Source organism: Taudactylus pleione, unplaced genomic scaffold (genome assembly GCF_031769625.1).
Source record: "Taudactylus pleione unplaced genomic scaffold, aTauple2 ptg000609l, whole genome shotgun sequence".
Lineage (NCBI taxonomy): Eukaryota > Metazoa > Chordata > Amphibia > Anura > Myobatrachidae > Taudactylus > Taudactylus pleione.
The window spans coordinates 1719465-1746864 of NW_028285011.1; the positions used below are offsets into that span (position 1 = coordinate 1719465).

The 27400-nt window shown below is 40.0% G+C and overlaps 1 protein-coding gene across 2 annotated transcripts in view; it reads right to left on the minus strand.

Moving 5' to 3' along the window:
* Positions 1 to 27400, minus strand: part of GABRG3 (gamma-aminobutyric acid type A receptor subunit gamma3) — a 696464-nt gene that overhangs the window by 250569 nt on the left and 418495 nt on the right. For both annotated transcript variants that reach the window (XM_088454037.1, XM_088454036.1), the window contains exon 5: positions 11319 to 11401. In XM_088454037.1, the coding sequence (XP_088310163.1) occupies positions 11319 to 11401 (83 nt within the window). The remainder of the gene's footprint in view (positions 1 to 11318; positions 11402 to 27400) is intronic.

The window sequence follows — 27400 nt, forward strand, 5'->3', positions numbered from 1 at the left end:
ATTACTTCTTTAATGTCGGGAAAAAAACACCTGCTGCGGCTATTTAAAAATGCAGAACACATTCTGCAGGGCTAAACGGGGGTACCCACAGTGATCCCTCATGTCTGGACATCATTAGGGTGGTCCCAAGATTAATTCCTGAAAATTCCCCTATTTTTCCCGATACTTACCTTTCCGCAGGCTCCTGTTTTCGCTGATTCCTATTTGAATATGGGGATAAAGCGGGCACGCACCCGATACTTTATCTCCAGAAAAGTTCTGATGTGGAACGAAAAGTCCAGCATGGACTTTTCGCTCCCTAATTGAATACGGGCCTAAGGGGCATATTTATACAAAAATATATATTGGATATCCCCCGAAAACATATGGAAAAATGAAGCATTCCCAGGATGTATCTAGGGAGGACCGCAATAGATATTGGACAGCAAAATCATCCCCGAACCAGGAAGTAAAGTGATTGCAGTAGTGAGCACTTTACTTCTACACATCATAGGGATGGGCTCTGATCAGAGCCCTGTCCCTGTGTGAGTTTTTACTACATTCAAGCAATACATAATTTCTTATCTCCTAAAACCCTATTGTGTCCTACAAACCGATAATTAATAAATATGCCCCTATGAGTTGTAGTAAAATTTTACTGGACTGCGCCAGATTTTCCTGCTGAAGCAGATTATGGACTATGGTCCTATCTGCCTGGATTATCTATAAATTACATAGGAGGACTAGGGGCAGAAGTCCAGTCAGGCTGGGAAACATGAAAGCAAGTATTTCTCAGTTTTCCAGTATGGATCTGCTGATAGTGATTACATGCAGTATTTAACACAATGTTTTATATTTAATTATTAATAAACTCAAAGCAGAGGAAAAAGTAAACAATAATGTCCCTCACTTCTCAAATCCCATCCTCGATATTGTCGTATATATGAGGATATAATGCATCGCAGGAAGATCTTTAATCACACTGTCCTATCAGATGTTAAACCTTGAAGGTTTCCATAGTACTGTAGCTATGAACAGGCAGTGGCAGCTCCAGAGGTGGGGCTGTGGCACAGTCCAAAATTCAAATAGGGGAGTCACACCAAGTGCCTTTTTAAACATCACCAGCTGGGATTCACTGTAGTTGGTGTGGCTCCTCTATCTGAATTTTCAACTGCGTTGCAGCTCCACCTCTGGAGCCGCCACTGCCTGGGACAAACACATAAATAATAGAAACAGTCAGGACGATTTTCAGATTACTGCAACATCCACCAGACTACTGAACGAATAAGATTTGAAGTGTAGGAATATACACTGTTTCTTTTTTTTCTGTACTATTGTTGCCTCTTACAAACTCCCCAGCAGAGCCATATCACTACATATTAGTGATTGAAACAGTGTACTGTGGACCTGATTAAGAGCCGCTTACAAAAAGCGAAAGCTCGCTTTGAATCAGGGCGGCCGCTTTTAAAAAAAAAAAAATGGCCTCCTGGCCACTCGCTAAACTGTGGGTGACCACCCACAGCTTTTGCGAGCAGCCAGGTGATGGTCGCTATGGTCGCGACCATCGCGACCATTGGGCCTGCGACGAGACCCTTGTGGTAGGGTCTCATCTTACGCAAGCCCCAGTGAGCTTCAGGCTCTAATAGAGCCGGAACTCACTACTGACATGGTGATGTCAGTAGGGCCGCCAACAAATGGCAGGCGTTCCTTCAGGAAAGTCTCCGTTTGTCCAGCCACCCCCCCCCACCCCGCCTACAAAACGGGGCGAGCAGTCGATCAACATCGACAGCCACACCGTTTGTAGCGAGCCCCGGAGCGAGTTAATCTCTCACTTGTTATGGGGCTTGCGCACGCTTCGAATGCACAATGCTCAACCATTGACCTGCTTGCGAGCGCATAGCGCTTGCGAGCGGGTCTGAATCAGGCCCAGTATTCAAGTCATTGCTTTTTGCACATGATTCATAACAATTATTTATTTTAAACTTTACAATTTTATTTTTTGGCAATTTGGTTATGATATACAGTACCTGCATCTGTCACCTTCATACTCATACTCTGCACTACAGTATTGACGACCATATTTTAACTACTCAAAAATTATTTTAGCAGTTGCTAAAAAGAACAAAAATAAATTCCTTTTTGGGAAGCACTCTTTTGTATATAAATAAATTATTTATCAAGAAATTGTGTAAGAAAATATGATATATATTAAAACATACCTTTTATTAATATCTCTAAAATATAGGGCAACTGGGCTCTCTAAGAGTAGGGAGTCCCCCCAAAAACACTTAACATAGTAATAGTTTATCATCACTGATCACTGATAATAAATTGTACAATATTTATACAGTTGCAAAATAATCAAAGTTATTTTGGCACATAATATGTGATGATCTCTGGTAGCTCTGGAGACAAAAGTCAATATAATAGTCTTCTCAAATAATCTTTTTTACAGGTATTTATTAATGACATTTTGATTAGAATAAATAAATTGCACTATTGTGATAATTCCATAGTATCGCTGTACATAATATTAGAAGACCACCTAAATAACCATTCACAATGATACAATCATACCCTATCTTTGAAACCTCAATCCATCTGGATTGATAAACTTTTTAGTGGATATATCCAATCTTCAACATATTGCAATCATTGACACTTAAATGAAAGTCAGAGGTTGCAGTCTTCAATATACTGAGACTATGTACTGTACAAACATCCAGTTGCCACCCAGTTGCACTCATTCAGCAGCACTAGGAGAAGCAGCAGATATGTGTTTGACTCTGGATCACCCGTAGTTGCAAACATTTTTAGATCCATCCACAAAACAGACTTACGTGCAACTCTCAATTATCCTCAATATGAGCACAAAACATTTCATGCAGTTATCAAAACTGTAGCTAAAGAAAGTATTTTTAATAGTAAGTTAAAACCTCTAATCAAGGTTAATATACTTGTTAGTGGATATGACCAATCTTTAACATATTGCAATCATTAACACTTGAAGATCAAGCAGAGGTTGCAGTTTTAAACATATTGCAATCATGGACATATAAACATAGAGCAGAGGTTGCAGCATATATGATCAAAATGCAACATATGAACCAAATCATACTTCGTACATAATTATAGGATATGCTCAGGTTTAAGGTATAGGTGGTGAAAAAAGTACAGCACACAGATGCCTTGGCACCTTCTGCTTTCCAGTCTCTTCCAAAAGAGGACATTGGATGAGAGAGGGGCTGGTTGCTATGCTGATGGAAGCAAACCTATCAAGCATCTGTCAATTTTACAACTGAACACATAAACAAACAAATTGCTTTCATTACACTTCTATATTATCCTTTTTTCTCACATTCTTTATACACCAATGAGTTAATAAATATATATATATATATATATATATATGCACATAAATGTCCCGGCACTCCTTTGGCCCAAGACCGGGCAAATACCTTGCTCCAGGTGCCCTCAATAAGGTGGAGATCACTCCCCTCTATACAATCCACAATGGTACAGCGGCGCTCAGGAGTCTTCACAATAGGGTGAAACAACGTGTTTATTTCAACGTTTCGGGATACGGAGACCCCTGGGTAGAAACACACAGAATCTGTGTGTTCCTGAAGACAGGGTCTCCGTATCCCGAAACGTTGAAATAAATACGTTGTTTCACCCTATTGTGAAGACTCCTGAGTGCCGCTGTACCATTGTGGATTATATATATATATATATATATATATATATATATATATATATATATATCTTAATGATCAAACAAAAACAGGTTTGGGCTAGGCTGGGGGTAGGGGAGAAAGTCTCACTGGCTGAAGGCATGTTGGGTATCCTTGAGTCCTTTTGTGGTTTTGTTTACCTATAATACTGTCTGGCTGGCCTGTGTTTATGTGACCCTATGGAAGTATTTTACTCCCAGTGTGTGATCCTTTGTGTGAGACCTGGTATTGTGTGCCTCTGCATGTATGAGACCATGTGTGTCTTTGTGGTTGTGTGCAGAAATATATCGAAGGTGCTGGAGAAGAAATAAATTGAGGGTAGTGGGAAAGAAGTGAACTGAAGTTGATGGGTAGAAATAAAATGATTGGAAGAAATGATTTATGTAGGATCCAGATTGACCTGTGGGACCATCAGACCATCTTCAATCAGGTAACACAAACAGATATTTATATGGGAATATTTGATTAGTATTAGTTGTGTGTGTGTGTATTTTCAGGAAAAATTCAGAGAATAGGGGATAGAGTATGGTATAGTACTAGCAGAGCCGTAACCAGTGGTCCCGGTGCCTGGTGCAGGCCATGCCCCCTCCATGTGACATTACATGGAGGGACAGGTCCACAAACGCCAGGAATTACAGCAATGCCCGGAGCGTCCTTAGGATTCTCCGGGGAGCTGTAAGGGCAATGGTGTGCACTCCTGAAGCATCTTAAGGATGCTCCAGGTGGCACTTCTGCAGAGATTCTGGCTGCAGGGTGCTTGGAAAGCACCCTGCTAGCCAGATGCTGGAGCTGTGGGTGAGCGGCTGTGCCATCCACAAAGCCCTGATCTCTATGTGGCTGCACCGCTCACACACCCCTAGTTATGGCCCTGAGTCAGGGTACGCCCTTCCACTGTTTGCTTTGAACATTTACTGGGTAAGAACTGTGATGGATAAAGATACCTTTATGAGCATACATACCACCTGCTTTCTGGTGTTGATCAAGGAGGATTGATTTAGCTACAGTATAATTCCTGTTCCTATACAATGTTATAGGGATCATATTTGAATTGGTTTTTCTATGTGGCTTTTTTTCATGTGTGGTGGAAGATCCTCTGATGAACTGATACTATCACCTTCGTTTTATCCAGATGCTATATTAAGTCTGAGTATCAATTCATATTTTACCTTATATACCAGTGCCAGCTCATGGTCAGCATTCTCTTTTATATGGTTTTGTATATTTGAGTGTGATAACACTCCTTTGCCTGAACAGTGGAAGGCAGCAGCTTTTTTGAGCACCTTAAAATTACTGACTTATAACTCTAAATAAGCCCCTGATATCATTCCACCTAACAAATAGCACACCTTCCTAATCCCTGCACATAGAGTTGCTGACTCATGTTAACGGCTCAATAAAAAACAGGCTTTAATTAAAAAAAAAACTCATACATGACACGTAAAATAGTGAGTAATCAAGTTGTGTTCCTCTTGGAAATCATAGAGAGGTTTAATTTGGAGGCAGCTCCTAATGTGAAACTTGCAAGTTACTGATTAGTTTAAAATGCTTGAAAATGTAAATACATAAAGTATTTTATTTTTACAATTCAAAAATAAATCATTAACTTGAACTATTATAGCGAGTTATAGGTTATTTACAGAAAAATTTGACTTTGTTTGGGGCTGCTCAGAAACCACTGAAAAAAAGCTGGGTCTGTAGACTAGTAAATTAGATCTTGAACAGACACAACAATGTACTGTACCTAATGTATTAATTTGTATTTAGTTACCATGAATGTACATTACCAAGAATATTAATGATGAAGTTAAAACTAACTTTCTCTCTATGGATCACTAATTTTGAGAATGGTGGCAATAGTACAAATAAAAAAAATACAAATTGCAAATATTTTGGGGGGCAAATTACATATTTTAGAGTGAATTATTGATAATTAACTTTTTTTTTCCATCACAGCTAATGCTGCAGTATTATACTACCACTTGCAAGATAGACCCAATTGACATTTAAATCTACATGTCATATCTCCTTCCATGGAAAGGAATTGCATTATCCAGATGTTTGTAGGAAAAACTTCTTTCCATGTTGATGGGTAAATAATCTTTCCTTCAGTAACAATGAATGCCACTGCTGAAGTGTCCAGTCCTAGAGAAAGATGCATTAGACAAGGTTTTGTGTTGATCTTGAATCTACAGATGTGTCTTCATACACCTATCTTTTTTGTGCCATATGCTGTGAAATGCCTGGCACAATTCTCGTACTGCATACTTTTTTCTCAACTTTGCTACTGTTTTTTTCATTGTGCTAAATTTTTTCCTCTATTTAGCATTTTAGTTCACAAATAGTGTACTAGATATTTAGGATTAGGTTTCTTTGTCACAAAGGAATTGGTATAAAGTCACAGATTAAGCAGAATGATGCATTATGATGATCACACATACCGGACCGTTGTTTGTCTGTTTAACCTGTATTGTATGATTTTACTCAACTTTACTATTGTTCCTCAACTATTATGCTTCTTAGTTTGCTTACAGTGTAATAATAGGTAAATAAGAACAGGATTAGTGTTTTGGTGTGGCTAAGTAGCAAATGCTGTGGCATAGTAAATGGGGTTATTTTGTACGATTTGAGGAAAGGTTTTTTGTGTAGATATTATTTAGAGTAATAATTATCTGCATTTTCTTTAAAGTAAACAAACATAGCAAGTGCAATTTATATATAAATATATATATATATATATATATATATATATACATATAGTCAATTTAGAATTTTGCCTGACTCTGAGTCATTCTGAAAGTGTGGACTAACCAGTGATTTATGGAATGTTAAAATGTATTTGTTCATGGTGCAAATACCCTTTTATGCACACATCGGATAGCAAATAATGTAAGAATATAAGCTATACCAGTTTATGGCATATTTAGCCGTTTTTACTAGCTTTAAATCTAAACATTTATATATCAACTACACAGTGAAATTATACTTTGTTTAATTGTATAAATACTTTTTACCTCCCAATAATTCATGTAGCTTCTTTTATATTTTTGCTTTTTGGATCCATTGTGTTTCCCCTTTAGTATGTGTTCAGCTTTTTTCAGACACTTTTAAATTTAGACAGCATTAAAACCTACATCTGTGTCAAGATTCTGCCACTGGCTATATGTTTGATAGATGAGGAAATAATTTAGGCACAGCTTGTTTTGATCAATGTGTAACTCCAGTTGGCATTTGATACTGTGTTATGATCTGAAAACTGTTTTATCTAACTAAATATTATTTTGAACTTGCATGATGCTCATTATAATTCAGATTAAACTTTAGATATGCAGAGTTATACATATGAGAGCTGCAGTATGTTTTATTATTATTAAATAATTTAATTGTAATATTTTAAAGGACATCATAATATATATAAAATATGTATTTTATTTTGCATTTGAGGGTAGTAAATGTTACCTTATTATGCATAAACTATTAAAGGTGGAACAATATATTTAAAGCACATTTTCAATTATAAAGCAAATGAACAACCACATATAGATACTGTATGTAATTATTTTGGTGGTCATGTTTATCACCACAGGAATACATTTTAAATAGTTATTTTGACTAGGAATATATTTCTGGAAGGTAAGAAGCCAAACTATAGCCTTCACAAGTGCCAGGTAATCTGCCAAACTATAGTGTTAATCAGTGCCAGGCAATCTGCCAAACTATAGTCTTCACCAGTGCCAGTTAATCTGCCAAACTATAGCTTTCACCAGTGCCAGGGAATCTGTCAAACTATAGCCTTCACCAGTGCCAGGTAAACTGCCAAACTAGAGCCCTCATCAGTACCAAATAATCTGCCAAATTAGAGCCTTCACCGGTTACAGTGTATTTATTGGTTATAAATATTAAGCTTTATTTGCTTGATGTATTTCAATGGAATTCTGTGCATATTAATCATTAGTACACTGAACTATCAAAATATAATAAAAAATACTTTTTAATGGAAGTTAGCTGTTTCCAGGAGTATCGATGAATGCTATACTAACAATTACAAAGTAACAAAATATTATATAACATTGTACTATATTGCAATTGTAGGATATAAGAACTTCTGGACTAAACTGATTTTGATAGATTTGCTGCTAAAACTAATGTGTCCTTCATTACTCTTAACTTGTTTTTGCCCACCCCCAATCTGTCTCTTCAAACACAAGGAGCTGCAAGGGCAAGATGCTTAAACTCTAAAATCTGACCATAATGTTATATCTTATACAATAGCAACACTGACATTCATTGCCCATATTGTTATGCTTGTAGCTGATGTAAAACACATGGGGGTTGATGCTGTGCAGAACATATGCCCGTTTGTGGAGCACAGGTGATGTAGAGTCGTACATATTTTGGGTACATCTACACTTATGCGCTGAAGAGACATAATTGGGCTGTAAAGACACTTTTTCATGCAGCCAAAGTTGATGAAACTGCTGTCTATGCAGAGGTTGATGTAAGATAATATATGCCTTTTTCCAGTCATATTGTGTGCATCTTATATAAGGTAGGCAGTGTGAATGATGGCTATCAGCAAGCCAAGCATACAAATAAGGGGTGGTCACATCAAAGGTGCATATAACTCTTTTCAGTGCGCACCATGCCCATACACCCAATTTTCATCAAACTCTGTAACAGTTTCATCAGCAATAAAAATTATAAGAGAATATAATTTTACCAAGTGAAAGGTACAGTATACATTGGGAATATAAGGGTTTATCAGACAAAGCCTTGATGTACCTCAACAGAGTGGGGGAGTAGACTTATACCTTTGTGTGAAAAATGTACTTCATAGCTAGTAAGATAAGAACAAATAATCAGTACAGGACAATCTTACCTGTAAAAAGTGGAGAGCTGTGAAAAGATGATGGTCACTTGGATCAAAAGCCGTTAAAAATTCCATAAGATTCCAAAGATTAGCGAGTCAAATAAAAGGTTATTTAGCATTGGTGTGATCAGAACATGTTTAAAATTTAATTCATTAATTTCTAAAACAAAAATAAGGAAGTGTGCTTATGTCTGCTAATTGTCAGTCAATCGTTTCATAAGTAATTTTAGTCTCCTGGAGTAATTAATTATTATTAGTGGTGCAATTATCAGTAAACTGCACATATGTCAAGTTACATTACTGCAGTCAGTCACAGTGACAGTGACTTTTTACTCACAGTGTGATTGACAGCCAGGGAGCATTTGGGCAAGGTAATGGGTAGCAGCGGCAAAGGATGTAGGCGTGTTTTAACCATTTCAGGGGTGTGATACATTCTGTGTCTGTGATCCCGTATGCAAGAAAAATGGCTCCAGTATCTCATTCCGCAAGACCATAGGGTTACTCAGAAGACCAATAATCGACAACAGATGCTTTATCTTTGTATATAGTTGCATCTATTTACAAAGCCGCAGGTGAGCGTCTCAATACATTACCTGGCATCTGCAACATTTGCTTATTTTTACACAGCAGCTGTGTACTGGATCATAGCCGCAATGGCACTGATAATAGCATACAGTCAGGCCTTGTATCAACTGTTTTATTATATCCATGTAAGACAAAGCAATGTGTTAATATGAATTTGCTGGTCTGTGATTACTTTACTCACAATATTTCAAGCATGATTTTTATATTTACATAATGCTAAATATATAATATATTTTTTATTATTATTATTAACAATTTTTATTTAAAAAAAAGTTTATATATAAATGATAATAGGTATATGCCCCTTATTACAAAGTTCAAAAGAAGTGTCCAAGCATTGATTAGTATAGTTAATATAATAACAAGTCCTGATTATTTGGCACAACCCATTTCAAATTGTTTAAATATAAGTGCTAGGATTGACTGATTGATTGATTGATTAAATAAACTCAATTACCTGCTATGTAAAAGGGTTGTAAGATTACAACAGGTACAAATTGTCTGCAGTTGTTAACCACCATTTGGTGCAAGCTTTGAGGTGCTTGTTGCAATTTCCTCATAACAAAATCTGTTTCTATATAAAAATTTATTAATAGTATTCCAGACCTCAGCACTGATCTTTTTTCAAGTTTCTACTATGTCTAAACTGTTTAATATGTTTTTATTTTTACATCATTGCAGTTGGACAGCATACTTTTTGCAATTCCACATAGAAGGTTTTTCTTCCTTTAATTAGCAAGATAAGTAAAGGTGCACACACACACAACGATTTAGTTAATGAACGATTTTAGTAAACGATTTTCTACCTTGAAAAAATGAACTAAAATCGTTTACTAAAGTTGTTCACTTACTATGTTCATTTAAATGTAATGAACAATTTTTATGAACTACAAACGATTTTTGCATATTAACTTAATGAAAATCGTTGAGTTGACAAGTCTGACTGAACTACAAACTACAAACTACAAACGTGAATGCGCATGAACAATAATCGTTCATCGTTTGACTCAGAAAGTGAATGATTTTTTCAAGCAATATTGTTTACCGATAATCGTTCAAAAAATCGTTGTGTGTGTATGCACCTTATGTGTTAAGCATGCATTGAATAATCCTTGATCTTAGCTATCCCCATAAAATTCTTAATCTCTTTTTCAATACCTATCTACGTGCAAATAAAATTGCCACAGGCTGACAGCTATCACCTATGTCAATGGCAGAGGTTGGAGTAGGATGGGAGGATATCATGGTGAAAAAGGTAAAACCAAAACAATTTGTCTGGCTGCTAGAGAGAAAATTAGACAGATACAGGCTCTCAGCCTATCAGCATTTCATTTGAAGGCAGGGGAAGGAGAAGGAATAGGAGGATGTCACAGTGTGAGTGGTAAGAGGGGTACTCCAAGCTGTTTCTTATGGCTTACAGTGATATATGTTACATAAAAAACACTTTATTTTTACTGGAATTGCTACTTTAAATTTGATAATGACATACTTAAACAAAAGTAGTGTACGGAGAGCCCAAATGGTGAGATATGGAATTGCACAAGCTTGTTAAACTTCAATGTTTTCCAACATGGCATAATAGCTGAACACTGAATTAAAACTAGTTAAATTTATAAAATATGTTCTTGCTCTGATAATGAGTTCACATGCAATTAACCTGGTACTGCTACAGTATAATGACAAAATCTCCCTTTAATTTCTATTTCTTACTCACTTCAAATATATTTTTCCAACCTCCATCACAAAATACTTCATGTAGTAATAATAAGTCCTTTTTCACAGAATTCAGTAATAAATTGTAAATAAAGAAATTAATTAAAATGTCATATCATGTAGTCAGCACACTCTCGGGATAACTACTACAAAAGCCCTGTGATGAAAGAGAAATGTATCAAGCAGGGAATTGTCCAGCAGTTCCATGTTAAATGTGCACAACACCTTTAACAACTAGATTTACACAACAGGAATAGGAGAAAACAGCCTATCTGACTGCAGTGACCTACATGTACATGTCAATATATATAGACACGGTGCTTCAAGATTGAAGCCAAATGCAAAACATAGCACAAATATTGTACTTCATTAAATCCATATCTCATGTTATACAGGATCTCAGCAAGGGAACAACTCTTTGACACAGACTTGATACTTACAGCTTGAGAATATGAGTGGGCAGGAGTGTTCATCCATAGGGAAGTTGTGCAGCTGTAGTTGACATTCAGCATTGATGGTGAGCCTAGAAAGAGATCATGCATCACTCTAAGAATCAGAGAAAATAAAATATGAAATGCTCTCACTGGTGCACACAAACAGAAGATTTCACAAAATACAACAACCAACACAGTGACCACCGTACAGACACAATAATTAAAATCCCACCTTCCTGAGCTAACAAATTAGTATTCTAAAATGCATTACAAAAGCATGTTTGTATTTATTTGAATTGTGCACAAAAATTACATTAATGCTGTACTAATGCTAGTCATACAGTCAGTGATATTAGACACTTGGCGGTATATTCAATTGGGCGCGAGGTTTAGCGAGGCTAAAACCTCTCATCCCTGGCAGCCAATTTAAGAATCCCACAGGTATGCACGCTTCAGATACCCGCGGGATTCAGTTAAAAAAACGGTAGACGCTGGGTTTTCATCACTGAAAACCACGTGCCGCGTAAATTAAAAAAAAATCACTTACCTGCCCGGGTCTCCACAGCTCCCGGTGGCATCCCCTCTCTCTTTTTTCTGGAGAGGGGGCTGCTGGGAGTCCCGGGGGCCCCTGGGAGGCTCCAGGGGCTGGTGGGTGCGGCAAGGGCTGCTGGGAGATGTAGTTCTCCCAGCGCCCAATACCGGGGGGGCCACAGTGATACTGGGGGGGGGACACTGACACCGGGACGCAAACACACACACTCATGCACACACACACACACACACACTCATACACACTTGCAAACACCACACACTCACATACTCACCCCTGCTGCAGAAGAGCCGGCTCCCGACGCAGGATGAAGAAGACAGTGCTGCTGAAGGTAAGTAATTAAGGACTAATTAAGCTAATTGGATACTTCCAATTGCTTAATTAGTCCTCAGGGGGGGTTGCCGTGGGGGTGTCAGAGCAAGTCTCAGTGATTTTACCTATAATCATCAATTTTAGGAAAAATCACGCTTGTTCAGGAGGTGCGAGAATAAAAACCTCCCGGCGCGTGTTTTCAAAAAAACACACACCTAATAGAATAGCAAAAAACACGCACCTGCAGGAAAAACCTCGCAGGTGCAGATTTTTTGCTATTCTCGCAGCCTATTGAATATGCCCCTTGGCCTCACATTGCTTTGTATGTAGTGACAGTGATCATGTTGTGTATGCCAGACTGCACCATCATGCTAGCTAAATGTTGGGTTATTTCAATAACAAGTTATCTGAGGATTTGTTGCTGTCAGGAAAACAAAAAAAGTAGAGTGCCAATATTTAGTGGGAGATAAACTATAACATAAACCATACTAACTTCTTAGCTTTATGGCTTGCACCATAGATGCAGGTAATGTACCACTCACCTATGTAAAAATCACAATGAAATAAGAGGAGCCTCAATATTCCTTACTATTTCATTAAGACATACACTGTATGAGGCTTCCAAAAGCATAATTTTAGATGAACAAAGAAACAATGTAATTGTGTAAGTGGCCCAAATGCATTAGTACAAAAGGTACTGTATTATGGTGATCTTGTACATATTTCAACAGTGGGACATTGGTAATCACACTGGCTCAGGTAACACTTTTAGGACCAGATGGATGCCAGTGACCATACACTGCATGGACGTGACCGGCATATGAAAGACAGGCACAAGATTCTCATTTGGCACTTTGAATGTGTTTTAAATGCCATTGGAGAAGGATCCTCTTCCTGCTTCTTTGCCACTAACTCTGCCAATGCAGTGTGTTGGTGCAAAATAAGTATTATAGTCTTCTGTCATACCTAGTAAATGTCTGCTAGCATGCTGATTGGTGCTATTCAACAGAGTGGTTCAAGGTTTGGATGGATGGAATCCACCAAATCAGAGCCCATACAAATTTAAGTATGCTGCAAGTCTGCCAGGGACCACAGAAGTGCAAGCAATATAGTTGGGTCACCTTACCACCAAAATATGGGACCTGATTAAATGTTTGTTGGGAGTATTACTTTAGAGTTTGAAATGGAGCAAGTGTCATATTTTGAAAAAAAACATCTTTAAATCAGGAAGTGTTCATCTTTAATCTATAATAACAGAAAAAAGTGGAATTATAATAATACATTATTTACAAATAATGCAAATTAGGTACTGAATACATAATAGTTTAACTGTGTTAGATTCAGATATAGATATTTTTATTATTAAACAGTCAAATATGTCTTAAGTTAAAGTTTATGGCTACTGTGGTAATGAATAGACTCAGTGGCAAAATATTACTGGTGTGCTAAAATATAAACTATTTCCTTTTCATCAGAGCAAGAAAAGCTAGTGCTACCATATCAGTATAGTCTAATGCCATAGAATAAAGTTCTCTATCATAGCAAACTGCGGGCCTGATTCAGCAAGGATCGCTATTCTGCTTAAACGCTTGCAACGCAGTTGCTAATATCAGCGGAGATAAGTAAATGTTTGCAGTTGCATTGCGATCACAGCTTAACATAAGGATTTCAACTTCTTTTACTCACATCCGTATACTTTGGCAACATAGCGAAACAATCGGTAACATTGAGTAACATTGCATACGCACAGTTAAGGTAGGTCAGACCTCACTCAAGTATTGCTTACTTCAGCGCACACTATGAGGCTTCGGGCTGTGTATGGTATTGCAGTGGCTAAATTTATGCACGCCCCTGTAACGCTGTCCCAACGCACTGGCAAGCGTGCATTTGACCAACAACCCCCCCATCACCAGCCACAATTGGCACTTCCTGTCTATCACTCTGCCATGGGTGGTGCGTACACACTGCGGTCTTATTCCCGATCACAATGGCTAGTTCTGCTCCATCGGCATTTCATACCGATTCTACTGTACATAGCTGATGTACCCTTAATTGCCCAGGTCATTCTTGTGGGTGTCTTTAATACTGTGTTACACTACCATAGCAAGCTTCACCCACTGCGTACCCTTTCCATTGCATTCACAGTTGATATCACAGCAAATTTTATTCTGCAGCAGGTGAATACTGAATAAATAAGAACACATCCAGTGACTGTTCTTTATAGCCAGGGCTAGTTTATAATGTTCATTTAATTTCAGTGAACTGTCAAAGAGTTCTTCTATTTAATTCAAACATAGGGGATTTTATTATTTTATGCAACAGGTGTAGTTTGTGACTATGGCCCGTATTCAATTAGAGGCGAAAAGGCGCGATCAGCAAAAAGTTTTTGCAGAAGCGCGGTTTTTACCTGTTTCCGAAGTATCGCCCTATTCAATTCCAAGACATTTTCGCCTAGTCAACTCCATAGGCCAAAACCGGTGAAAAAGTTTCTCAAAAAGCAGGAGAAAAGAAGTACAAAATCCCTATTTTTGAGTAAAAAAAGTGGGGACTTGGTTCAGAACCCTTTGGGCACTCCCCCTAATGACTAATTAGACAAAAAAAATAAACATTTCTAAATACCCCCTAAAAAAGCCATGTCATTATTGGGGTGAAACTCCAAAACGTGTTTGAAAATTGGGCTAAATTACTGGGATAGGTATTTTAGGGTGCTGTATGGATGGGACAGGTGTTTTTAGGATTGCAGGAGGCTGCAGCAGGTGTATTTTTATTAGGGGTAAGCGGGTTCGGATTTCTGAAATCCGAACCCCCCCGAGCCCCCCCGATCCGAGGCCGATCCGAGTCAGGCTCGACTTTTCCCGCCTGACTCGGATCTGAAATCGAGGCAAAACGTCATCATCCCGCCTTCCGGGTCTCGCGGGTTTTGGATCCTATATAAGGTACCTGCGTCGGCGCCATTTTCTCACTCGGCTGTGGACAGTGAAGAGGGAGGGTGGGAGTTAGGGCTGGCTGGGCTGTGTAGTGTAGTGTAGTGTAGTGCAGTGTAGTGTTGTGCTGTGCTGCACTGTGCTGCTGTTGTCCATAGGGGCTGTGTCCACTCCTTCAAAGTCCATAGGGGCTGGCTGGACTGTGTTGTGCAGTCAGTTGTCCATAGGGGCTGTGTCCACTCCAAAGTCCTGTGCAGTGTCCCAGTCCTAAAGGGGTGCTGTAGTGTTGTCCAGGGGGTGCTCTGTCCATCAGGGGTGCTCCCCCCAAGTGCAAAAAATAAATAAATATTTTTTCTGTGTTTGTGAATTGTGTGCACTGTGGCTGCACGTGCATCAACAAAGGAGCAGCGCCAAGCGTGCGCCTGTGTCCCATTAGTAAAGGGCTGGCTGGCTTGTCCGTTAAAGGGTGCTGTAACCTCCAAAGTACACTCCAAACAAAAAAAATATATATTTTCTGTGTTTGTGAATTGTGTGCACTGTGGCTGCATGTGCATCAACAAAGGAGCAGCGCCAAGCGTGCGCCTGTGTCCCATAAGTAAAGGGCCGGCTGGCTTGTCCATTAAAGGGTGCTGTAACCCCCAAAGTACACTCCAAACAAAATAAAAAAATATTTTCTGTGTTTGTGAATTGTGTGCGCAGTAGCCACACGTGCATCAACAAAGTAGTGCCAAGCGTGCGCCTGTGTCATAAGTAAAGGGCCGGCTGGCTTGACCGAAAAAAAAAGGTGCTGTAACCCCCAAAGTACACCCCAAACAAAATAAAAAAATATTTTCTGTGTTTGTGAATTGTGTGCGCAGTAGCCGCACGTGCATCAACAAAGTAGTGCCAAGCATGCGCCTGTGTCATAAGTAAAGGGCCGGCTGGATTGACTGTTAAAGGGTGCTGTAACCCCAAAAGTACACTCCAAACAAAATCTAAAAATATTTTCTGTGTTTGTGAATTGTGTGCGCAGTAGCCGCAAGTGCATCAACAAAGTAGTGCCAAGAGTGCGCCTGTGTCCCATATGTAAAGCGCCAGCTTGTCCATTAAAGGGTGCTGTAACCCCCAAAGTACACTCCAAACAAAATAAAAAAATATTTTCTGTGTTTGTGAATTGTGAGCGCAGTAGCCGCACGTGCATCAACAAAGTAGTGCCAAGCGTGCGCCTGTGTCCCATAAGTAAAGGGCCAGCTGGCTTGTCTGTTAAAGGGTGCTGTAACCCCCAAAGTACACTCCAAACAAAATAAAAAAATATTTTCTGTGTTTGTGAATTGTGTGCGCAGTAGCCGCACGTGCATCAACAAAGGAGCAGCGCCAAGCGTGCGCCTGTGTCCCATAAGTAAAGAGCTGGCTGGCTCATTTCTTAAAGGGTGGTGTAATGCACAAAGTGCACTACTCTCCAGCAAAAATAAAAAAATATTTTCTGTGTTTGTGTGCGCCTTAGCCGCACATATATATCAAATCAATATAACATAAATGGAGGACCAAACTTTCTCCGATAAAAATAAAATAGGGAAAGATCAAGAACCACTTCCTCCTAGTGCTGAAGCTGCTGCCACTAGTCATGACATAGACGATAACATGCCATCAACGTCATCTGCCAAGGCCGATGCTCAATGTCATAGTAGAGGCCACATACAATCCCAAATGACAAAGTTCAGGAAAATGACCTTAAAAAAAACATTTAAATCATCTGAAGAGAAACGTAAACTTGCCAATATGCCATTTATGACACGGAGTGGCAAGGAACGGCTAAGGTCTTTCCCTATGACTAGTGTGTGTCATAGTAGTATGACTAGTATGTTCATGACTAGTGGTTCAGCTTCACATGACGATGGAAGCCCTCCTCCCACTAAAAAATTCAAACGAGTTAAGCTGGCAAAAGCACAGCAAAGAACTGTGCGTTCTAAGAAGATATCACAAATCCCCAAGGAGAGTCCAAGTGTGGTGGCGGTTGCGATGCCTGACCTTCCCAGCACTGGACAGGAAGAGGTGGCTCTTTCCACCATTTGCATGCCCCCTGCAAGTGCTGAAAGGAGCACCCACAGTCCACTTGCTGATATGCAAATTGAAGATGTCACTGTTGAAGTACAACAGGATGAGGATACTGGTGTAGCTGGCGCTGATGAGGAAGTTGGCGATGAGGATTCTGATGGTGATGTGGTTTGTTTAAATCAGGCTCCGGGGGCGACAGTTGTTGTCCGTGGGATGAAAAAGCCCATCACAAACATTCCACCTCTTTGGTCTGGCAATATTTCTATCCAAATCGGGACAACAACTGTCTTGCCATATGTACCATATGTAAAGGTGAAATAAGTAGGGGTAGGGACATTAACCACCTAGGAACATCCTCCCTTATACGTCACCTGCAGCGCATTCATAAAAAGTTACTGTCAAGTTCAGAAACTTTGGGTAAGACTGTAAGCAGTCCAGGGACACCTAAATCCCTTTTTCCTGTTTTATCCAAGGAATTGGTGGATGAGGAGGATGAGGACGACATCTTGCCTCCGTAGAGCCAGTTTGTGCAGGGGACACATTAATTGCCAGCTTGTTTTGTAGGGGCCCAAACGAACCAATCATTTCAGCCACAGTCATGTGGCAGACTCTGGCTCTGAAATGATTGGTTTGTTAAAGTGTGCATGTCCTATTTATACAACCATAAGGGTGGGTGGGCCCAAGGAAAATTCCATCTTGCACCTCTTTTTTTTCTTTGCAGTATGTACTGTTTGGGGCCTAGTTTTTCAAACTGCCATCCTGTCTGCCACTGCAGTGTCACTCCTAGATGGGCCATGTGTTTGTGCCGCCCACTCGTGTCGCTTAGCATAGTCATCCAGCTACCTCGGTGCAACCTTTTGGCCATAAAAACAATATTGTGAGGTGTGAGGTGTTCAGAATAGACTGGAAATGAGTGGAAATGAAGGTTATTGAGGTTAATAATTGAATAGGAGCATAAAAACCCACAAATTCTGTGATTTTAGCTGTTTTTATGCTTTTTTTCAAAAAAATACAGATCCAAAACACAAAACCCAGAACCCAAAACATGGAAGGGTGGTTTTGGCAAAACCAATCCAGATCCAAAACACGAAGAAAGATCCAGATCCAAAACCAAAACACGAAAAGTGGCCGGTGCACACCCCTAATTTTTATCATATTTTTATTCTGCACTTTACAAACTCCAAAATATACTGTACTAGTATCCATTTACATGTACCCCCAAATTAACTACAACAATTATTTTTCATAAAAGACATTGCTTAATATAATTTTTCAACACTTATGCAAATAAGCATATAACAGCCCTTTAACTCAAAATAAGATCCCTAATTACTTTTATTATGGCTAATAATACACTTTTATATTGATTTCCCGGGTGAGTTTGTCTTTTTTGGGCGCTCGCTCTGAATCAGGGCCCTCCTACCTCAACTTGGAGCAGCCTTATGGACGCTTGCATAGCTGTGGGTTACCACCCACAGCTTAAGCGAGAGTCCATGATGATGGTCGCGAGGGTCAAGACCATCGTGACAATTGGGCTTGCGACGGAGACCCTGCGGTAGGGTCTCGCTGCCGCAAGCCCTGGAGTGATTTTGGCTCTATCAGGGGGCGTGCTGTCAATCAACATCAACAGCACGCCCCCTTTGGTGCGAGACCCGGAGCGACAGGTTGGCTGTCGCTGTCTGGGTCTCGCGCATGCGCACGATGGAGCTCCCTCCATCGTGCGCATGCACATTTGGGTAACATCGACCCGGTTGCGAGCGTCCTGTGCTCGCGAGTGGGTCTGAATGAGACCCTGAGGCCCTGATTCAGAGCCGGTTGCTCTGACAGAGCGCTCGCTCTGAATCAGGGCGTCTTTTTTTTTTTTAATGTAGCGGCCTCCTGGCCGCTCGCATTGCTGTGGGTTGCCACCCACAGCTAATGTGAGCAGCCAGGATGATGGTCACGATGGTCAAGACCATCGTGACTATTGGGCTTGTGACGAGACCCTTGTGGTAGGGTCTCATGGCCGCAAGCCCCAGAGAGCTTTCGGCTCAAACAGAGCCGAAAGCTCTCCCACTGACAGTGGGGCCGACCCCAAACGGTAGTCATTCTCATGGGAATGCCTTCAACGGTAGTCATTCTCATGGTAATGCCTTCTTCTGGGCAGTCAACATCGACAGCACGCCCCCTTTGGTGCGACAGCCGGAGCGACGGATTGCCCGTCGCTATCCGGGTCTCGCGAATGCACACGACAGAGCCGGCTCCGTCGTGCGCATGCGCTCTGGGCCACCATCGACCCGGTTGCTACCGGGTCTGGATCAGGCCCTGATTTCCTATCAAAAAATGACCTTTTCGCCAGTTCCGCTATTCGCTGCATTCTCATACTGCAAATGCATTTTTGCCTATTTTACAAATGAATAGGGTTAAAAGTGGGTGCGCGCATTGAGTAAGCAGGCAAAAACTTTGCCTCAAAACACGCGAATGAGGCGAAAAAATGGCGCTTATCACCAATCGTGGCTTTTCACCTCTAATTGAATTCGACCCTTTGGGCCTGATTCAGAGTTTTGTGCTGCATGCATCGCTGCTGCACCTTTGGGCTAATGCCGCTGGAGGCGTCTGAAGGCTAAAGATGCTCACTGCCGGCAAAGCAGTTTTGAATGCTGTGTCCGTAGCATCTGAACAGCATTGGGTAGCCATAGGCCATCTTGCCTAAGCATACTCAGAATAACCTAAAGACATGCAAGTATCAACCATCTGAAGTTTCTTTAGATCAACATCAATACAGAGGCTACCGCAACTTACAAAACAGAAACAGAAATCACTTAGTAGAAGCTCCCAAAAGACACAAAAATACAAGTTCAGAGGGAGAAGAGGAGGGAAGAAAGAAACCCTTAAAAGACTAAGGGGTAAATTTACTAAGATTCGAGATGGTCCCGATTTTCAAAGTGATTTATATCGCTGGTACTTGCGAAAACTCGGGTGATTTAATCCCTTTTTTTATTCCAAATTTACCAACAGGCGATTTGAGGCTAAACGAGTTTGCAGATGCAGAACAAGATATCTCTCCCGAGTAACTGGTTTTGTAGGAGATTACTTACCCAAGATTGCAGTGTTTTCTCTCTGCAAATCTCTCCTGAGCTAGCAGCCAGCAAAGTGAGATATGTGCTTGCTGCTTGTGTGTTAAGACTTGTAAAAAATAGATAAATGTTTTTTTTTTTAAAATGACGTGAGGTCCCCCCGCAAAACACTAACCAGGCCCGGATATGCCAGCTAGTCCTGGTTCTTAACATTACAGGGAACAAAATGTGTAGGGTTCAACTGTAATTTGAGAACCTGCACCAGGCACCAGGGACAGAGCTGGTTTTAAATATACAGAGAAAAAATTGACATGAGTTACCCCATATATTTAAAACCAGCCCTGAACCCTTTCTAATGCGGGACTGATGCCACAGCCAGGGGTGCCCTTTCACCGGGCCCCCCAGCTGCAGCATCATGCCTGACCGTTAGTCGGCCCAGGCCGGGGATCCTTGGGGAGTTGGGGACCCCCCTAATAAAGGGGTCCATCTCTCCAGGGCACCCCTGGCTTAGGCTGATAGCCCGGGCCTATCCCTGCCACCCCTGGGCGGTGGGTGGCGGGTTGATGGTGTTAGGTGTAGTGTAAAAATTGTAATTTTCATCATTGTCCTTACAGTGGAACTACAGGTCTCAGCAAACCTCCCCCGTATGCTGGTTCTTGGAGAACCACAAGTACCAGCATGTGGGGCATTAAGGGCCCACTGGTTCCTGTAGTTCACCTGTAAAGAAATGTTTAATAAAACACACAACACACCGTGAAAATAAAGCTTTATTGCATCCATAAACACACTTACACATACTAACCTGTTTCCAGATGTTGCCGTCCCCTTGTCAACATAAATTAACCAAACTAAGTATCTGTTAAAAAAGATCCAATACTCACCTTTATGTGCCCCGATGTTCTCCGCAGTTATCCAGAGGGACTCGGCTACTCTCTATCAACCACGCATCAGCATATTGATACAGTAACTATAATGAGAACTCAGGGCTTGAGCTCTCATTATTCCTGGGCTGCCAGCCAATCAGCGGCGGCTAACATTAGCGGCCACTCATTGGATGGGACCCACATGTAGGAGCCCTGAGTTCTCATTATTGTTACTGTATCAATGGGAATGGGACGGGAACATCTGGAAAAAGGTGAGTATGTGTAAGTGTGTTTATGGATGCAATAAAGCTTTATTTTCATGGTGTGTTGTGTGTTTTATTAACCATTACAGGTGAACTACAGGTACCAGTGTGGTTCTCCAAGTACCAGCATGCGGGGCAGGTTTGCTGGGACCTGTAGTTCCACTGTAAAGACAATGATGAAAATTCTAATTTTTACACTACACCTAACACTATCAACCCGCCACCCACCGCCCAGGGGTGGCGGGGATATCCCCGGGCTATCAGCCTTGGCTAGGGGTGCCCTGGAGAGGGTGACCCCTTTATTGTGGGAGTCCCCAACTCACCAGGGATGCCTGGCCTGGGCTGACTAACAGTCAGGCTGATGCTGCGGCTGGGGTGCCAGGTGAAAGGGCACCCCTGGCTGTGGCATCAGTCCCCCGTTAGAAAGGGTTCAGGGCTGGTTTTAGATATATGGGGTAACTCACGTCAATTTGTTTCTCTTTATATGTAAAACTAGCTCTGTCCCTGGTGCTGGTTCTTAAATTACAGTGAAACTCTACACATTTTGTTCCCTGTAATGTTAAGAACCAGGACTAGTTGCCAAGTCCGGGGCTGGTTAGCGTTTTTGGAAGGGACCTCACGTCATTTTTTTTTACAAATTAACCCTATTTTAACCATTTACAGAAAAAAACATACACAAATCACAATGATTTATGTCTGTTTCTGATCATCTCGCAGCTCAGGGGGTTTAGAGTTTGAAAAGTGATTTTGACAGAGAGTTTGCTCCTATCTCACCTGAGCTTGTCAGCCCAATTCTTTGTAAATTTGAGAGATGTATGTTTTAGGTGAAAAGTACTTCCGATTTGGCCCGATGGTGATTTGATTTGAGATTGCTATCTCACCCGAGTTTTACGAGTGATATGAGAGAAATATCTCTCTAACTTACCCGACTTTACCTTTAGTACATTTGCAAGCAGGAAAAAAATGAATAAATCACCCGAGATGGTCATCTCGACCCATCTCGATTCTTAGTAAATTTACCCCTAAGGCTAAAAAATAATAAAAATAAGATCAAAGCTAATTATGTATTTCATTTATCCTCTAAAATACTGACAGAAGCTGAAAAATCATTATTGTATAAGAATCTAAAATGTGTCCCCTTTATCTGAACCTACTATTTTTGATCTCTTTATGGATCTCAATAGATTCATTAGGAACCTCTGTAGAAAATGGTACTTTGCAAAGAAACAAATTACCAAAAGCAATGAAGAAGCCTTTCCAATTATTCTAGATTCAGATGATGGCCATATACTAGAGAAACTTGGGGAATTATGGGAAGAAAATAACAGTTCACCCTCCCACACTAGAACACTTCCAGTCTTTAATATTATCAAAGGCAAATTCAAATCCAAATCTGATTTTTTTCCGATATGGAACAAGAGTAATCAAGTACAGTGCTTCTATAAAACCACATTGGATGACTGCAAACAGTTGTGCATGCAAAATAGAACTAATTCCCAAAAGATAACTAATTTATATAAATGGGAGAAGAGAGCCTTACATAACCTTATGAAAGACTGCTCTATTATTATCAAAGAAGATGATAAAGGGCATTATAGTCCAGAATAGATCTGACTACATAACAGAAGCCCTGAGACAACTGGGAGATAAAAAGCTTTACATCAAGTTGCCCTCGGACCCCACTAAAGGATTCTTATTAGAATGCATGCACTTCTGAATGAAGCACTCCAAGAAAATGTGATCTCCAGGGATGAATTCAATTTTCTTTATTAACCTTTTCCTGTCACCCCCATCTATTCTCATTTACCCAAGATTCACAAAACTCTCACTTCATCTCCTGGGCTTCCCGTTATATCCAGTATTATTCTTTATCTTCCAACTTATCTTTTTACATTGATTCTTTTCTACAGCCATGAGTCTCTACCCTAAAGTCCCATATCCATGATACAACTCACTTCCTACAATGAATTTAGAATGTGAAGTGGAAAGACTCATATGCCTTTATGACCTTAGATGCACAGAGTCTATATACAAATATCCCTATTAAAAACGTTATTAATTGTAACTCTAAGTTTGTAAATATGTGGGGAGAACAGTGTGGAATTTAAAAACATGTTTTATGGAAATCGTACAAACATTCTAAACAGATCTGCTACACATAGAGGACCTCATTCAGAGTCGGTCATTGCGGCCGCACGGTCGTACGCCACCGATGTTCGCTATACTGCGCATGCGTGAAGTTCGCAATGCGCGTGCGCAAACTAGCCGCTACGATCAGAAATTTCTCTCTCCTTGAACACAGCCAGGTCGGTAGTTTGAGTGACAGATGGAGGCGTTTGTGGGTGGTAACAGGGGAAGGTGCTTGAAAACGGGGGAGTGGAGATCCGAACGCAGGCGTGCCTCATTATGCGAACAGCGTATTATGGGAGTGCATACGGATTATGGGAGTGCATAATTAACAAAGTAGCGTCATGGCACATGTGACATGGGAGGTTTTTACACTGACATGATCGTAGAGCTTAAGAGAGGGTATGGTCAACCTTAAGCTCTACGACCAGTTCCGATGGTTCCCGATGGTCTCGATTAATCCTTATATGCCCGGAGATGACGTGCAATGCGTACGAGAAGGGGGCGTATTTTTTGTCTTCCAACCGCTTCCTCCCCTTGGTCGGTCAACTACCGATCCGAACTTAGGGACACAGCTTGCGAGGGAATCATTTGAATATCTGGCCCCTTTTCCCGTACGACCGTGCGGCCGCTTCGACCGACTCTGAATGAGGTCCAGAGTCTCTAGACATTTCAATGAATTTCATAATGGAGATCATTATTCACTGAAACTCATAGGTATTGAGAAGATCCCGGTTACCCCACAAGGAGGTGACCGTTTTAAACATTTATGTAAACAAGAGACCTTCTGGATTTTTAAAATGAATTCCCTATATCCCAATGGTGTAAATGAGATGATAGAACTGAATTCAATTCTGTAGATCTTTCTCTTATCTCAAACATTTGACGTATTCAGCATTTTTTATAATGTTTTACAAAGGTGGAGCTGGATATATTTTACCCGCCCATTGAGTTTAATCTGTCAATGTTATTATTGATTAGTAACTTTATTTACATATCCATTATAACCCATGGTCACTGGCCATCCCCTAGATATTGCACTATAAAGAGGAGAATAAAAATATGCGTTTAGAGTTATATAGATACAGTATATATTTTTTAAACAGTTTATTAACCATCTACTGTATGTGTGACTATAGAATGCTAATACTGGCTTAAGTAACCACTTATCATGTAGTGTTATATTAAATTATTTAATCTGATTCGATCTGCAATGAATGAATTATTCTATATATATTATGATTAGAACAAGAAAATTGTTCCCTTATATATATAAATATACAAATATTGTAGTACTGACTCCTCCTAGTTCTGAGATAACTGGTGTTTTGTTTACATCATGTGATCCAATTCGACATTCCAAAGAAACATCTACTGAATGACAGCCGTTTGGTCTGCTACACCTCCAGCCCCACGTGATGTTTATTTACATCACATGAGCGGACTGGAGATAGACGCGGCCGACGTTAACAACACAAATACTAATTGAGAGCCATCCACTCTCCGCGTCACTCCATGTCTCGTGATAATGTGTACATAACATGAGCAGACTTGTTAGAGGCGCAGCAAGTAAGTAACTACTGTATACTATAGTTTCCTCTTTAAATATACATCAGGCATTAGATTGGGGTATTGTATTTATTTAGATGGGTTTGCCTCTACTATATCTCCATGCTAATTATGTCTGTTATTGTGTTGATGTTATTTAATGTATGTCACTTATTAATGCATAAAAGCTGCTAATTAGCAGCCTTCTTGAAATGCCAGCATAAAAGGATCCTTTGTCAGTCCAAACACTACCTTTTGACAAAGCTGTGATTTTGCACAGCGAAACACGTCAAGGGACTGGCTTTTTCACCCACCACCATTTATATTCACCCACCACCATCTATAAGCACAGCAGGAGCCCACCTCTGCATCAGGCCACTGGTGTCCATTTATTATACATCAGCTAACCAGACCTTTGCTCCAGGAGACTACACCATCTGCAAAAGCTCTGCCAGCATTGCTAAAAGGACCCCAACATTCTTGGACATTGGACCTGGTAATTATTAGAATATGCTGAAACCAGCCTTTCTTCTGTACATCAAAAGACTGCCTATATTTATGGACTAAGCTAAAGAATTAATCTCTACAGCTATTTGCTTGGGACTAAGTATACTACTCTACATATTTAGTGTGTGGTTAGGGTGATTTTACCTATATCTATCACAATTTTGTATTCATTTATATATGCTATTATGTATTGTGGCATTATCTATTTTTATATTTGTGAGATTAGATACTGACTATTTATGTGATTTATTTATTTAGTAGTTGTTAAGAGCACTGTTTTCCCTCTACTTGATAACTCGGAATGACCGCAGGGACTTTTCCGGGGCCAGGAAATATGCATCTTTATACGGAGCATTGACTCACACCCCTGTTTTGTAAAACAGTCTCCATAGCCACAACCAAACAACTGCATCATGTCAATTATGCTGCGGCTTAGGAGGCACGGTGAGCGATCTCGAAGACACTGACCAGCACAGGTGCAGTAAAGATCCTGCACATACACTGACTGGCCACCATCAGAGTTGTATGCAAACTTTAGGTACTGCTATGAATTAGGCCCTAATCCTTCCATGCACACACTACAACCTTTGAGGTGTTTTAGTTTCTTGTGCAGTAGGTGTAGTTTGTTATTATGAGACAAAGCACATAATACTTCCAACTTGGCTTGCATTATATGCCTGCATTGAGGATTTTCTAAGGAACAGTCAGTTGTGCGAATGCACTTTATTGAAAGACAGAGAAGTTTTGCTACTACAGAGTGTTTCATGTTTCTGAAGGATAATGTTGAATTGGAACCACCTCCAGGGTTGCTGAGAGGGTACTTTTTTTTCTGAACCCGGACTTGATAAAGGGGGCCAGCAGGAGTCCATATCAGCTATGCAGAGGGAAGAATGCCCCCTGTTCTCAGCATGCAACTCCGCTGTGCAATGTTGTGCATAGTAGTTTGTTTTGTTCTGTTGAATGGGTGTGGCCAAGACCCTACAAATGTGTTCACAGTTACTGGGTATGACAGGGTTCTGTCAATTCCACAAGGCAAGGAGTCCTTGAATAAAATGGCCTGTGTAAATTTTGCTATAGGGCCCCCACAGGTCGAGCTACACCCCTATATTATTGTATGGATTAATTTGTGTTATATACTGTTAATACATGATGCAATAAATGACCAAAGCATGTCTGGATGTCTTAAACAACTCTAAACATTTAGTTCTATGAATGTTTAAAAAAAAATGTGGAACTTAGGTCAAAAAGAAAACACAGACTCCTCCTATCACCATGAATAAAAACACCTATTACTATCATCCTTCTAAATTATTATTATTTGTTCCAAATGTTACATAGTGTTACATAAAATAATATATTTATCAAGAAGAAAAGATAATATAATACTAATTTTCATATTTTTTTAAAGAAAAAAACACCTTGTGACCAAAGGCAAATATGATATTTTGTAATTGAACCTGCCCTCATAAGCACCAGAAGGCTTGCTATGGAAAGGAATAATCATTGCTACATATTATTGTGCTATAAGCATACTGTCATTTCAGTAGCAGCAGACATTATTATATAATAGTAATTCATTTGAATCTATTTAATGTGTAAAGAAAGCATACTAAAACCAGAGAAATAATTCAGTAAAGATATATCAAATTCAGAAACACCATTGTTCAACTTAAATAATAACAGAAAATTATTTTTATTTTCATTAGAAGGCTTTCTAATGGATGAAATATTATAAGTGAGACCATGAAACAGGGACATTTTTGAAAATTTTGGCATTTAATAAGGCCATCACTAAGCTTCTGTGTTTCTCTCTTAAAAATCTTAAAATATAAAAACACAGTTCTTATTGGTTGCTGTGTGTTTCACCTACTGTATTCTGCGGGGCATTAACAAAGTCACTAAAG